Raw genomic sequence first — 16230 nt, 5'->3', positions numbered from 1 at the left:
TTAATAAAACATATTTTTTTAAATTGGACTTTTCCCATCTCTTAATCTTATAGTAGCCTTAAAATATATCATTTTACGTTTCAGTGTGAATGAGTTGGCAATGAAAGTTTTGGAATATGTTAAAAACTTGTTCTTACTAGAGGAAAGGGTTTGTTAGGATAATTTTATTTACATTTAATTTGATTCATTTCTACTATAACGCTCCTTTCACTCTATGATTTTTACTGTCCGGATAAAACCCGTAAGATTTTACATTGTGTCATCGTAAAACATTTTGTTTGTGGCTCTTAGTTTCCTAACAAGAAATGGACTGTGGTAAACAACTTTTTGGCATTACAACAGATTTTAACTGGACGCCGAAAAATGTATAATGTAAAAAAGCGCAACAATGCTAAAAAACCTAATCAATAGCAGTCAATAATTTTTTGTGAAAAAATTTGACTAAAACAATACAAAATCCCATGCATGCACTAGCAACGTTCTTCTATTTTTTTTTTTTTTTTTTTATAAAAAATGCTACTGGTGTAGACACGATTAAAAATTTAACTATTCAATTTTTACGACTTTAATTTTATAACCAACCCTACGTCTAGTGAAATTGCAGCCAAAAGTTTTTAAGGGTAAAATTCTGTAAGAGCAACACAATGAGGCTATAGCTAAAATATAAGATCCAAAACTTTAAATTTCATCACACACTGAAAAAGTAAAACTTTTCAAGGGTTAAATAACCATTCACGGATGAATAAATTACAAATTTTATTGTTCAAAACTAAATACATTTAAAACACAATCAATGAGATAACATAAGAGCTGAAGCGTAGTTGAGTCAGATGGTAAATGTAGTCCAAGTGCAACCTTCCAATAGCGAAATACTCGGGAGGAATGTACCAAATTACACAAGACATATCTTCAACTATATTCTGTAGGCTGTACACAACATTTAGGCTGTTGAAGGGGAAGAAATTAATCCCCTCCACTTGAACCTACCTTTAAAAATAGCTCAACAGCTTGAGGTTTTTCAAAATTATAAATCAGCTGCACCAAATATTAGGTAAAAAAGTAGTGGGGGAACTTCCCCTCAAACCGCCTAAATTTTGTGAACAGAGTATAGGTTAAAACTAAGGCATTAGGAACAGCTGATTGATTGTAGTCAATTGAACATTGTTAAAAGAACTTTATCGGACAATTTTTAAGTGCCTCTATTTAAACATAACAATTTAAAGAAACCTCTAACCTTACAGAAATGAGATTGTTCTGACTTAAAAAAGTTAAGCATTTTCAAAAAGTCAAATAAAGTATACCTCAGTTTATTCAATCCTAGTTTGGATTTAGGTTTGTTGGGATTATTGTAAAAAATCAAATTGAAGATTATACGGAGCTTTTTCTTGCCAAAGGTGCTTCCGAAGTCTAATACACTACCCAACCACGATGAATGTGAAATTAACATTCTGTAATAAAAATAGTGTTACATGTAAAAAGTCCTCGGCAGATTATGTTAGATATTACTTTTTTAACTGGGAGTCGGAAAACTGCAATCAAACTAGTTGCAATCACTTCAAATTAGGCCCAACAATTTTTCTGTGATAATTTTTTTTTATGTGTAAGCACAAATATAAGTACTGTGTTATGGCAGATAACTAATATGTCGTATGTAGGAGGAACAGAAAAAGTTTAACATGGGAACAGAACTTTACGGCAGTGAAATTTTGGTCTGCTCAATTGTAAAGCCTTTCCACAAACATTCCAAGTACTAAGTTTCTGATTGTTGTTTTAGTGAGATGAGGACTGATATAATAAGTCACTAAGGATGATATTATTTCTTTCTGTATCAGAATTTTCACATAGGTTTGTAATAACTGAGGTATATTTTAGACTAATAACAATAGTTGAAATCTTTGTTACTACTTTTCATTTCAATAAGCACAGTGAAAAACTGTAATAATATCTAAATTTAATCATGAGCTGTTATTTGAATTAAGGCACAATTGGAATGAGCATAAAATTGTTAAAGGAAATATTAAACAAAACTATTGATTGAATAACAGGAGTTAAGATCTGTATCATAAAGTAATACAGACATTATTTACGGGCTCAAATAACACATTTTACTACACAATAACAACAAATAAAACTTAAACATTTGCATGTATACAGCACAGGTCAAAATGGTTAAGGCACTCATAGGACGTATAGAACAATTTTTAATTTCATTGTTATAAAATACTTGTGAATTTATAAAGCAAGTTGTCTTACATACAAATTTTACTATCTTACAAGTTAGTTTTACACAAAGGCCTCTTATTATACATATTAAAATATATAAACTGTTATCTAAACATTAGCAAATAAGCAAATTAGAAATGTTACTTCCTAGCATAGGATTTTACTACAATGAGAACTTTGGATGTAATCTGGTAAAAATTATTTTACATTACAATAAATTGCACCAAGTTATACCATTTCAAAAAATATTCACCCATCGGATCAACCAAAATAAAATACCTCTTACCTAATTGAAAACAATTTTGAAATCACCTGGAACCAGGTTTTCAAAAATAACTGAAAAAAAATCTCTATAAATTCATAAAAATATGCTAAACATTGTATCACAATCCCGTCATAGTGCAAGTTTACAAATATAGATGTTTCTATACTATTACCTTTGAAGAGTGACCTCCTAGCACTTAACTGACCGACTACTCCCTGACCACCACATCCGTCTAATATCACCAAAACCTACCACAAATCTGACTAACCACAAGACCCCACAAGCATGACAAATCTGCCAAATGCCCAATGTTCAACAAACAAAAGCACCAAAATAACAAAAATCGGATACATTTTTTGGCAAAATAAAAAACCGTCGTTTAAGCTAAGAACGTGTACATAGTCTTTAAAGCCTCAAAAACTTCTACGAGTGTCGTAAAGGCTAATCACGCGAGTTGCTTACAATACTTTACCTTTTTCAAATGTCAACAGATCAACAATTAAATTGGTCGTTACCAGCTGATAAATTGGCATTTGAAGCATTACAATTTTACTAATTTTCTCTCAATCTTTGAACTGCATTGATCCGTTACTTTATCACTAGTGTTATAAAGTAAGTAAACAATGCGGTTAAGTGAAACTTTTTGATCCTGGAAATTGAATTTAGATAAATAAATATTTATGTCCTTCCGCACGACAGCGTAGCAAAACAAAATACACAAAAACAAGAAAAAATCCAAATCAACAGGAATAGGCTAAGTTCTATAACAATAAGCGATTACTATAAAAAACAAAGAAAACTCATGGGGAGTAACTTCCGATTTTACGTTACAAACAAATATTACTGCCTCGTCGGACATTTGACCTATTCGCCATGTTCGGGTCAACCCTGCCAAACCACCGTAGGGACGCAAGGAGGGGGAACTGGACTCAGACAGCTGTACATATTTGGTGTTAGTGAATCACAAAATATCACTAGCCAGCAGCGAGGAGCAGCGACACACATTAGGTGGGCTCAGTGTTCACCTCATCATATTTCTTATCTGCCTCCTCAGCCAAGAACCGAGCTTCCTTCAACTGGTTTTCCAAAGCGTCCATTCGCTCTTCATCTGCCAAGCTGCGGTTTTCAAGCACCTTACGCGCTCTACAATACAACATGAACGTTAACATCACCTGAAACACTTGTTCCTCCCCATACGCAGAAAGGAGGATTTGAGTTAAGCTTCGTCTCCACTCCTATCGCCATCTGAAATGATTATTAGGGTCATCTAAACTTATGAGATTCAAGGCGGTCTAGCGATCACAGGGAAAATTCAAGTGGTCTCTTGATGGGATTTTGATTTTTTGCTTGACAAGTCTAGACAAAATACATTAGTTTACTTTTGTTACTCGATGAAATAGAATTAGTGTTTGTTTGAAGAATCAAAGGTCATGACTTAAGCTCCCAGCATTTTTCTTGTACAGTAGAACCCGTCGTATCCAACCTCGTTATAACCGCCTCATAGGGATATCCGACCTTAGGTCCCAATAAAAGATACATATCTATAGTAGAGGCGTATGAGCAGCTCAATGTTTTGGCATAGTTTTGCTTACAAGCTCAAGAGATTGAATGCTAAATCAGAAAATCAAGATCAAGCCTAGATTTTACAACCACGATGTATCAGAGGAATCGTCAGCATAAATCGGTTTAAAAATTCACAAATAACAACAAAAATGTTTCAGGGATGGCGGAAGAGATTGATATTTCCACGTTCATGTTCAATATTTGGCAAGACCCCAGAGATTTTCACGATTTTCAGCATTTTGATAAGTCTCCACTGGATGATCTACATTACATTTTTGTTTTGCATCACACATTCAGTTCATTTTCTAAGCTTTTAACGGAAGATATTGTATCTCCCAATAGCTCTAGTTTTTCACGGCTGATTAATGGCCAGGTTTCTCTGCCTATCAAATTTGACACAGATTGAATCCCAGAGCGGCCTGCTCCAAGTCCCGCAACCCGATTGAATATCGCAGTTCTTGGAAAATAAAACAAGAATATTCACAATCCCACAGCCGTATTAGCAACAGTCTGCATGATGGAACCTGTCTCCTGACTTCCGTCTACCTGGGAACTGGGCGTAGTTTGGACGGCCCCGTCCAATACCATGTACACCCGGTCAGGAGACAAATTCAATCATACAGACTGCTAAAGTAAATCCCGCCATAACTGACTTCACCTCCACAAATAACACAGTACTTGACAGATTCTACTCCCACTCAGTTGCTGGGATGCCCAATTCATGTTCCCCAAACTCAAGTTAAGTCTTACTTTAACCAACGTCCACATCAACAGACCACCGTCTCCCAGCTGCCAGACCACCCTTCTCTGCGGGACCAACCTACCTCCTCATACTTCTTGTCAGAGTCTTCCGCAATCATCTTGGCCTGAGCCAGCTGCGCCTCCAGTATAGACACTCGGTCGTCCTCCATGTTGGTTCTGTTCTCCAATGCCTTGCGTATCCTTCAAGCACACACATCACTGCACTACGGCCCTAGACCACTAAACTGTCTTTCAACATTTGGCAGCATATGGTTTCAAACGTTCAACGTGAGATTTACACGAGTCTAGACCATAATCTATAGATATTTTTTGGATTTGAAATTGGGAAGAAACGAGCCTCATCTGGAATTTCTGTTATAAAATCTCTGATGCTTCTGAATAGGTCCAAAAATTGTATTACTCTAGCAATGACTAAGAAACTTAATTTACTTTTGCAAATAATTTTTCTGGACCTAATAACTTAATTTTAGCTTGGTATACAAGTACGCTAGATCTAGCATTTGTAAGTGAAAAGTGACTTCAACTTTTTAATTAAGTTTATGTTTTAAACCTCAGATTTATTTTTGATTGCATTCAATGCTCATTATAGAAGGTGATTATAGAAGGTAATAATTTAGATTTTTTTAAAATTTTGAGTGACAAAATAATTGAAGTTAGATATGGATAGAAGTTTTACCATGAAATTAAAATAAAGAAATATTAGAACAACACACCTTTCGGGGCTTAATTTCTTGATATTATTTTTTATACTGGGGTACATTTATTACAAAATAACTACTAAAACGTTAAAATTTAATTTAGTAATTTTTTCAATAGTAGAAATAACTAATCTTAAAATAGCTGGAAAACGAATGGCGAGAACAAGAAGTTGGCAAACTAAAAAAATATAGCGTCTTAAGTAGGAAGATTATGTAAATTTAATATCAAAAGAACACATACCGGAATGTGAAAAGATCCCTTTTAACTAATTTCAAAAAAATATAGCCTACAAATACTTTTTAGACAATTTAGCCAGACAGAGAAACTCAAATATGCTGCCAGATGCAAATGAAAAACAGTGTTATAAGATTCATTACCACAGTACTTGTTGTTTTTGTCAATAAGCCGTTAGTAAAAAGTTTGTTTTGCGGCTAAGTTAAAATCAATGTTATGAATGCAAGAGTATTTTGATCACCAATTACAAAGAGATTTTAATTTACACTACGGGTCAGATTAAATAGCATAATTTAGAAGGTGGTACGTAACGTAGATGATAAAATAATTAAATAGCACAAGTATTCATCAATTATATTAATATAAAACACAAACTACTATTATTAATGTAGAATTTGAACAACTCAGTTCAAAAGCAATAACAGAGTTTTGTTACTTCTTATATTTAGTGTGTGGTAAAAAATCTTTCTAAGGTTGCTGTTAAAATACACAAAACACACAAAAGGTTTTTTATTAACTTTTTTTCTTTAAGAAAGGAAACTTTCTTTCATGCTTTTAGTCATAGAATGCAAACTAACTGGAGTTAGCATAGTTATCAGGAAATCATACACTGAACTGATTCTATATACAACAATAATTCACAATTATTGGAGTACCGGTACAGAAGTTAGTTATGATATTTTTAAACAATTGATATTAAAAATTCAAATTATGCTATAGTTATTTTGAACCTTGAATAAAAAAATAAGCTGCAAGCCAGACGGTTCAGGCATGTTTCAAGGCTACTTCTTGATACAAATCCATTTGTCAATCAGGCATTTCATAAACAAACTCCATTGCTGATTTGACCTTGACACAAGGAATGCAAGGTCAAACCCAACAACCATCTTGTCTGCTATAGGCTATATTGGTCATTGTACTTGGACAGAGGAAAACTGTGAATGTTATCACTTTCGTATTGGGGGCTAAACAAGCTCATGCCACACAAAATTTACCTTGAAACTTTTAATCCTTGGTGAAGTGGACTAAAAGGCTTTTAAAAATTAGGTATTCTATCACTAAGTATATGAACAAATGGGTCAGCAATTTTCCCTGATCTCTGCATAGCCCATCTTTTACTGAAGTATATATCAACATTGTAAAATAAATTATACATGATTTTGGAAATACAGCAAATTATTTTAATTCACATAAAAATTAACAAATACCTTTTTTTGCCTATATTTCCACACAACATTGTTTAAACAAATTTATCACTATTTTTCACAGGCTGAAATATCAACTTAAATTAGAGGGAAAATATGTTCACATAGTCTTTAATTGTTGATTAGCTGAGTAAAACAATTTTTCCTGGTAGCTGGAAATTTAGATAAGAGATTTAAGGATTTGTGCCGAATATTTACTGAGTTTCAAATAATTAAGATAGGAAATTTGTTGTAGGCTATGATAAGAAACCTAAGTTTGAAATAAATGCAACTAAGTATTCAGTACATTAAAATCAGAAGAATAAATTGTAGTCCCGTTACACCACTAAATATTGGTTTATAATATTTGAAAAATAAATAGTCTAAATTATGTAACAATATTAAAATTCCAGAAGTAAGTTAACTACCAAGTTAGAGTCATAAGTTTAGGTTAGGATGTATGGAAACAAAACTCCAAAGAGCGGAAGAAAAACTGTTCAAACCATTTCGAACATTTATCAACAATTTCGGAATCTCGTACAACAAACTCCAGGCCTGATCAGCGTGATCGTCGATGACCCTGATCTTGGAAAGAGGTTTCATATAGCCCTGTTGAAATTACACGAAAAAACCATATGAGATACGCTGTGAACCCAAAGTATTTGTCGGAGGACTTACCTCTCGGACTCGTCGGCCGCCTGGGAGGCCTCGGCCAGTTTAGCCGTGGCCGTTGCCAGTCTCTCCTCAGATCTTTCGAGGTCCTCCTCCAACAGTTGGATACGACGGTTGAGGGCAGCAACCTCACTCTCGGCCTGCACAACACAAAACTTGTGGTCAACAACTTGTACCAACAAAGGGTAGTAGAAGTAACAAAGCATTGGAACATACAAGTAACCCCCACAACTGTCTATACACATTAGTTGGTCAATTTAGGTACCATATTTAACGTTTTTCAGCGATTGCGGAAAACAATGTTTCCGTGACTGTGGGAGAGGATGTCAACACGACCGCAAGAAAGGTTCAAGATTCAGAAAAATATCTTTGATAAGATTTTTTTAAAATAACATTAATAGACGATGTCAACACGACTGCAAGAAAGGTTCAAGATTCAGAAAAATATCTTTGATAAGATTTTTTTAAAATAACATTAATAGACGATGTCAACACGACTGCAAGAAAGGTTCAAGATTCAGAAAAATATCTTTGATAAGATTTTATTTTTAAATAATATTAATTGTAATTAATACTTAGGTTTGCTGCTACAAGGAAGGTTCTAAAGTGGGTTTTTATTGAAATGTCAATAAATTTATTGAAATAAACAAACTTCATCAAAATATACTCCTAAAGAAGCAAACTACAACCGTTTATTTATTCTCCATAGAATTGACATTGGAATTTAAATTTAAAAAAATGTTTAGTATTTGTAACCATTATGTAAAACAACGCTTCAATATAGTGAATAGTGAATTGTTTGTTTTATTAAGCCCTACAAATAGTTTGGAAATAAACTGCGGCATTGTAGGCCTAATTTTCATTTATTTCAAGTTGTTATCATGTTAGCAGACACCCCTAATTAATGAATTTTGAACAGAAGGTGTTTTGGGATCTATATAAACCATAAAGTATATCGGTCTCGGGTCTAGGTCTTACTTTAACCCATAGGCCTACGGTAATAGCCTGTTCCTTTTATACAACATTTCCTATAAAACGTTTCCTTTTCCTTCATTTTACTTTTTATTACCAAAACGCGATTTTTAAATCGTTTTTTTAACCGCATAATCGTTAAGATAACAAAGTTAGATAGCCTAACGAGTTAGATAGTTTTTCTTCATCAAGTAACACCAACAACAATCATCGAATCAATTGACAATCAAATCAGTACGGTGGTGTTGTGGGCGTGTACTGCACACGCGCGGAAGTGATCACACCGTCACACCGTAGTACGACGGCGCGGCCCTGGGCGTATATCACTGTATCGCACATCATTACCATTATGTGCCAAACTGACGACTACTCTACCATAAAACTACAGTAGTACAGCCCAGCACATAGTAAAAAATCCTCCTGACAAAATTTCATGAAAACAATTTAGATGAACAAAGACGTGTAACATGAAGATCTCGGTAAAAGTTTGTCACGAAAATAAAATCAATGACAAGGACTATTTGGCATAATATATAATTTTCAATCAGCGGAAGTGACTTAATGTTATGTGAATTTCACAGTGAAAGTTAACACGAGTGATAAAAATCCGACAACTATTACTGGGTACTTATTCACCCCTACCATTTAAAGAAAACATGGCAATAAAACCACAGCAATGCAGGGTCATAAAACATGTGACACGTAATTAAATAGACCCAGTCCCTTGTCTACCGAGGTAAAAGTGGACAAGACTGGAACTTTCACCCGGGAGAGAGGCGCCAAGCCAACCACCCACAAGCTACGAGGTTCGAGGAATGTCCCGGAACATCTTCTAAACATATAATCTTCAATATAATATCCAACAAACAACCACAAACCTACATTGACAAAAATGTTCAATTTCGAAAAAGTACTTTGAATGTAGGCTATCCAAAAAGTATAAACTCCATCAACCTTAAGAGGTGTCATTCCTGGACCAAATGAAACTAAAATATCACGTTGAAAAATTTTCAAAACCCAAAAGTTGCCCACGCAGCCGCAATTTTGGTTTCCTTGTAAAATTTGGGCGGTAGAGAGTTCGGGGACACCCTGTATATCACCCCCATATCACTGAATAAATTATCCCCACTACGAATTTCAGTTTAGCAAAATCTATATTTTAGGCCAGGCGCACACAGGCGATTTTGAGTCGCGCAACAGTTGCCCGACTAAAATGTTCAACATTGTTTTAAATTAGAGTGCGCACACGAAGGAAACAGTCTGGGGACAGTCGCGCAACTGTTGCAACCGATGTTCCCGGACCCAATTTGCCAGCGACTGCTCTGCGACTGAATTGTTGCGGGACTGTCGCTCCAGGTTTGGTATCCATTGAACCAAGTGTAGATGCGCACACATGCAACTAAATTGTCGCTGTGTCGCTCAGTCTCACCCGAGGAATTCAACTACTCGTGGCCAGATCTGTCACTAGTGTTTGCTCTCTTTTTGTTGTGTGAAGTTTTTAGAAAAGGAGTTCCGTGATGAGGATGTCAAACAATTAATTGATTAAGTTGACAAGATGCCGCCTTTATATTTAAAGTCATTGAAAGACTGTTCGAATATTAATTTGAAGAAGAAGTTGTGGGATGAAGTGTCCTTGGCAGTTACTAAAGATTGGAACAACCACAAGAGGATAAAATAAAAAATCACAACTTCAACGACAAAGCACTACGGCTGTATCATTGAAATCCATTCGGTACTGTTAACGCTGTTAACGAATGTAATGTCTTTAGATTAGATTCACAATTGTAAAGACTTTAGATTCACGACTAAAAAGTTGCCTGTGTGCGCACTCCAGCTCAACTGTTGCTAGACTTCAGAGTCTCCGAGTCGGTTGCGCAACAGTCCCCCGATTAGTCGGGCAACTGTTGCGCGACTCAAAATCGCCTGTGTGCGCCTGGCCTTACGTAAAATGTCGTAATTTATGAACTATTCAAACTCCAAAGCAGATGTGGAACAAATCAAATTTAACTACCGAAATACTTTGTCAATCTAATCACTCCAACAGTTCTAAACCACAGTAGACAATCTTCGATATTCAAGTATTTTGTGTTTAATTTAAATAACTTTAAATTTTCAGACACCTCTATAGACGATTTTCAATTTTAACTAAACATTTAATACCTCTACAACTGATTGATACGTTGACAATTTTCCTATGTATTTTTTTCAAATTATCATTTCACATCGGTGATTCATATGTACGTGTTTTCAACTCAAGTTTGTTACAAAACAAAATAATCCCGCGAAATCAAAACCGTGTCAATTGTACGACGGATGGCGGATCCAATTGAGGACGAAGGTCATAGCTCTGGACGCGTGACGGACGAGACACAAAATGACGAACGACGACGATATCATGGTGGCAGTGTAGCTGTCGCCAGCCAGTCTGTCTGCAGGGTGGTGAGGGGCGAGGGTGGTCGTTGATTAGGGCCAATACCATGTCAACACGCGCCTAGATCTGAACCGTATGGCCAGACACGTACATAACACGTCTCGCTATAGAGGTTAAACAATGGGGGAGAGGTTAAACAATCTAAAATAGGCCTAGTTAGACATACATTTAAATCGACCCGACGAGTAAACAGATAAACAATAATTTTAAAACTACCAAATGAATTAAATCATAGAGGTACAGGAGAGTTTGCAATGAATATGATAACACAAGTTAATAATTCAACATAAAAATTATTTATGGGTTAGAAAATAACATAAAATATAAACTACAGGATTTGTTTTACACCAAAATTTTATGAACAACGCATACACCACCTGTTCCGTGATAGTGACTGTATACTACACTGATATTAGTATAGTTATGAAGGATTGATCTGATATATGCTGAAATTTGTAGATTTTTGACAAACCAAGGGCCAATTCAACATGAAATTAAGATCCGAATATACGACAAATAATTACAGGATGTGTTTATAAATCCAGGTAACTTGCCGTAACATATTACTTACTGTTCTCAACAAAACAGAGAAAACGTTTTAATTGGGGTACAATCGATTTTGTAGGTCTACAAGTTGAACTCAGTTCACTGAGTCACCTGATGAATCACGTATCGACCAATATGTCGTGAGCAATGTCATACAAGTGCGCGGCGAAAGAGACGTGGCAACGCCGCAGACTCGGCCTACTGAAACAGCTGTTCATAAAGGAGCTTCTCCGCAATTTATTCCCAAGGTCGGTGCGACGTTGCCACAACGCCGCGGCCTTGCATTAGAAAACGCTATGGCAAAGTGCATATAGCCCACGATGAGTGTAATCAACCACATTTACCGTATTACGCCCTAGGAGGATTAAAGATTACGCCCCTATAATGCCCGACCCAATTTACAACTAGTTATGGCCGTAGTTCTAATTCCAGACGCAGCTCCGAGTGTGTGAGTGGGAGTGAGACATTGAGATACCGTTAACGAGTCGAGTGTCTCTGAACCTAGCCACTAATTGCTGTAGGTCACTCAATGTCACTCTTCCAGAGAACGCGTTCATACCGTTCACTGGAGCGCGGAGTGTCAAAAATGACTTAACAGTAGGGGTAAAGGATTGAGTTAGAGGAATTTTAAACAGCTGAAGGAGTCAAGTCATCATACATAACGCAAACACAACATTGAATTCCCTATTTAAATAAATTTTTAGTACCTAGATTTTCTGACACAAGGAATGTCATAAAGTGTGTATTTGATAATAGACTATGATCTACTGGTTTATGGTATACTAGCTGTAACCCGCGGGCTTTGCCCCGTTTAACTTCTTAATTTTCAAGATTATCTCGTTCGCATGGCTCAATCACGTCCTGGTTGAAGTTTGTTCGCTACGCTCACTCACCTTTAGGTTGGAGCTCGTTCGCTACGCTCACTCACCTTTGGGTTGGAGCTCGTTCGCTGCGCTCACTTGCCTTCAGGTTAGCTCGTTCGCTACGCTAACTCGCCTCCAGGTTAAAGTTCGTTCGCTACGCTCACTCACCTTTTGGTTGCAAATTAGCTGTTGTCATAAATGTAAAAGAAATAATAGTGCTGCACCCTGTTGGTAATTTTTGTAACTTTAATGCTATTGAACATCACAGAACAGAACCAACTTGTTTAATTGAAACAGCTGTTAAGATTCAATAATTTCATTTCTCATAAGGTTAACATGGGAAACTCCAGAGCCACTGGGGCGGAGCCCGAAAGGATTTTTGAAATAAGAATATGCCTATATGTTAATCGGGAATGTGAGCTATCATCATGCCAAATTTCAGCCCAATCCGACCAGTATTTTTCACGTTCACTTGACACAAACATACATCCATACATCCATCCATACATCCAAACTTTCTCATTTATAATATTAGTAGGATTTAAAAATGAATTTGAACGAGTAGTGTTTATGTTTATGACATCTGGGAACTTCAAAACGAAAGAGTAGAGTGACCACGGGTCTGAAACAACGGTTTTACAGTAGCTTACTGTATTCCCTATATGAGAAACTCGCTAAAACAGCAAACTTAACATGCAAAAATATTCTCTGAAAATAAAAGGACATATTTTTTTAACAGCTAAGAAATTAAATGAGTGTGTATATTGCAGGTAGTTTTGAAGCGGCATTTGAAACGTTTATTTTTAACACAATATTTACATCCAACTGACGATTGAAAGCCCTGGCGCGTTTATGATTACAGACCACAATCTACTTCAATAATCGATTAAACGCAAGACAGACCCAAAGCACTTCGCCATGTACGATTGCACGTGTGTCATGTGTGTAGTGTGTGTACAGTAACAGTCAAGTGGAAGCAGCAGGCACAAGCCTACATGATGACGTCATCGGCCAGGAATGTTCGCCGCTCACTCTGCTCGTTCATACCGTATAAAGCCACGGATCTGCTATCTGCTTCCCGCACTCAACACTCAACCAAACGCATTACGTCATCATGTCCAGTTATAAATAGAACCCTACAACGTTAGACATGGTTACTTGTGTCCACACGGAATGTGTAGAGTCTATGTACAATGTACAGTAGGTTTAGAAAACTGGTATTTAAAACTCAGAGAAAATTACACCAAGATCGTGATCGCTGAGAAAAGATCAATACGCACACGCCACATATTGAGCGTCTGCTTCGAACCAAAACTCGGGAAGTTTCTCCAGACACAATTGACCAATTAGTTCGTCCGCGTCACCAGAAGCGGTCGCTCTTGGCCGGCAAATCTGAAAACCGGGTCTGGGTCGCCTTTTACCATCCGCGGCTTTCCAACATTACTTACGTAATCGTATGGCAGCAACATTGTTCTTCACCGAAGTTACATCTACAGGTTATATTGTGTACATCTAAAATCAAATGTTTACAAGTGTAAACAAGAATTAATGTCTTTTGTTGGATAATGACTGAGTAAGTGGTTTTGTTTGTTTTTGTTGTGTTTTTCTGTACCTATACAAAATCAATGAGGCTACGACTAATTTTGGGAAAAAGCAAGCCGTCAAGTTTATAATCCTCAACAATTTCCAACTTTTCTCCATCAAAATGATAACTACATTTAGCTACAATTTTACCGGATAGGCCTATTATCGAGTTGAAAATTCACTGGCGATTGACAGTGGGGTTTGAGTGCATCAAACTTCCGTCGGTAACTTTTTAGAGGAAACGTCTCGGAAGACTGCTCGCGGTCCGATACCGCGGAACCGATGCTAAATACCGTGTCCACCGTGTCCGGACAACTGTGGGTACGGGGGACGTGCCGGCCCCATCAGCTGTGGGTCCTCGCCCTGGCCGACGGCGTTTTGTAATATGAAACCTTGTCGACACTGCTAATCATTTTACGTCGTCAGAGTCATACCATAATATAACACATCAATCGCACCCTGAACTATAATTACTACTAGCCGCTCTTGGACAAACATCAATCCCAATCAAACACTGACATCGATCTAGAATGCAGAGATCTAAAATAAATTGTCAATAAAGCACTAATCAAAATTTTACATCCATAAATTGTTTTATCAACGTATTAAATTCCTTGATAAAAAAGGCAAGTTACGTATCCCGAAGTCAAATTTATCGGTCTTTAACGCTCGGTGACTTGGTCGTCAACGCTATCAGTTACTCGCAATCTTTCAATACAAAAATATGTCTAACAATGGGTATTACAGTTGGATTGTTCTAGGTTGGGTGAAGAGGACATAGTCATAAAACAGCCTCAATCCATTGGGGGTTTTAGCTCTCTGGACTGGAACATCACGAAGAAGAAGAAGGGAGGTAGGGTGCTTGTTGGTTGGCCTAGCTAGCGATCACTGATCAGAGTTTAGTTTTCTGTTGAGTGTTGATACATCAAGTAGCCTACGAGACGAGTAGGCCAGAGTTGTATCGGAGCCAAATGCCGACCACGCTTCTCCTTGAATAACGATCACTTCGACAGACCGGGCTGGAACAGGTGGTTCTAACGGTAAAATACGTCGTCATTAATAAGGCGGCATTGTTACATGTCCTGAATAAACTTTGGAACTTTCTGAACTTGTACCTTCAGCAGACGACGGCGCCGGCTAAATCCCGTTTATCAGACTATTATTCGTCAAACTACTCAGCTTGTTTTCCCTAATTGGTCCAACACACTTTTTTGTAAACATAACAAAACCAATTAGCCAACATAAACGAACTTTTTATTAAACTGCACAAATAAATTACCAAAAGAAGTTTTCATTTATGAATCCTATTAAACGCAGACTTATTTGTGTCTCTATTTCTAAACGTTCCTTTGGAAAGTTGATAGTCTTTGTATGGTCTTTTTACTATCCTAACCTAACGTCAAACTTTTGTAAAATATTCTTATCTATTATTAGTATAAAAGAGTATAGGATGTTGGTTTGTCTACTGGTACAGTATCTGTATATTTGGCAGTGATAAACTCAAGACACCGCTGAACCGATGGCCACCAAACTTGGTACATAGATGTAGAACTTCATGGAGTAGGTTTATACACAATCAATTTCGTGATAACTTTCAGGGCTTAGCCCTGGGACCGTCTAAGAGCTAAAAGGTACCCATGTCAGGGATTTTGAAAGAATTTAAATTTGATTTGTTTATATGAAGACTTGTTTCTTGGTTCCATATGTGGTTAATGAATTAGACTCTTCCTTTGATTATGAAATATAGGCCTACCGTAATACTATATAAAATGCTGGTTTTACAAAAAATTACCCGAGCGAAGAGCGGGCCAAACAGCTATAGAGAGACATACAAATAGCGGTTATCTTAGCACACGGCACCTACTTTAGTACCCCTAAAATTTTAAGAAATTTCCTATCTATCACAAAATGTCCAAGTAGAAGAACAAAACAAGCCACTCTCCTAGTTCAATCCAAGTGTCATCATCTACAAAGTGAATTTCCTTACAGCAACCCCACTTTCTACCTTTCACCCAGCGACAAATCTGACAACATAATGCACTAAGTGGGTCAATGTACTGATGTTGGGTGGATATTTGCATTCAGTTAATGGATGACCCTGGGCATTAGGAGATAAGTCCATCAAACCATGACAACCGAGGTTGATGGCTGCCACTGCTACAAATAACCCACTCCACTAAACTGAGTTCTATCACTAAGTAGTAAGATAGAGGAAACACGCTTGTGAAACGA

The 16230-nt window shown here is 36.7% G+C and overlaps 1 protein-coding gene across 16 annotated transcripts in view; it reads right to left on the bottom strand.

Annotated features, from left to right (window-relative positions):
• Positions 1-16230, bottom strand: part of LOC129002564 (tropomyosin Per a 7.0102) — a 64812-nt gene that overhangs the window by 17467 nt on the left and 31115 nt on the right. For 9 of the 16 annotated variants that reach the window (XM_054430468.1, XM_054430463.1, XM_054430473.1 and 6 more), the window contains 2 exons: positions 7609-7742; positions 3514-3631 (listed from right to left, as the gene is read on the bottom strand). In XM_054430468.1, the coding sequence (XP_054286443.1) occupies positions 3514-3631; positions 7609-7742 (252 nt within the window). Of the gene's footprint in view, positions 1-3513; positions 3632-4875; positions 4994-7608; positions 7743-16230 lie in introns of all 16 variants that reach the window. The other 7 variants (XM_054430472.1, XM_054430464.1, XM_054430465.1 and 4 more) reach the window with 1 other exon arrangement.

This window comes from Macrosteles quadrilineatus, unplaced genomic scaffold (genome assembly GCF_028750875.1).
Source record: "Macrosteles quadrilineatus isolate MER2022 unplaced genomic scaffold, UCM_ALF_1.0 Scaffold_9__3_contigs__length_116548681, whole genome shotgun sequence".
In the NCBI taxonomy this organism is placed as follows: domain Eukaryota; kingdom Metazoa; phylum Arthropoda; class Insecta; order Hemiptera; family Cicadellidae; genus Macrosteles; species Macrosteles quadrilineatus.
The sequence above is the reverse complement of the archived record's forward strand: the minus strand, read 5'-3'. Positions and strand labels throughout refer to the sequence as shown.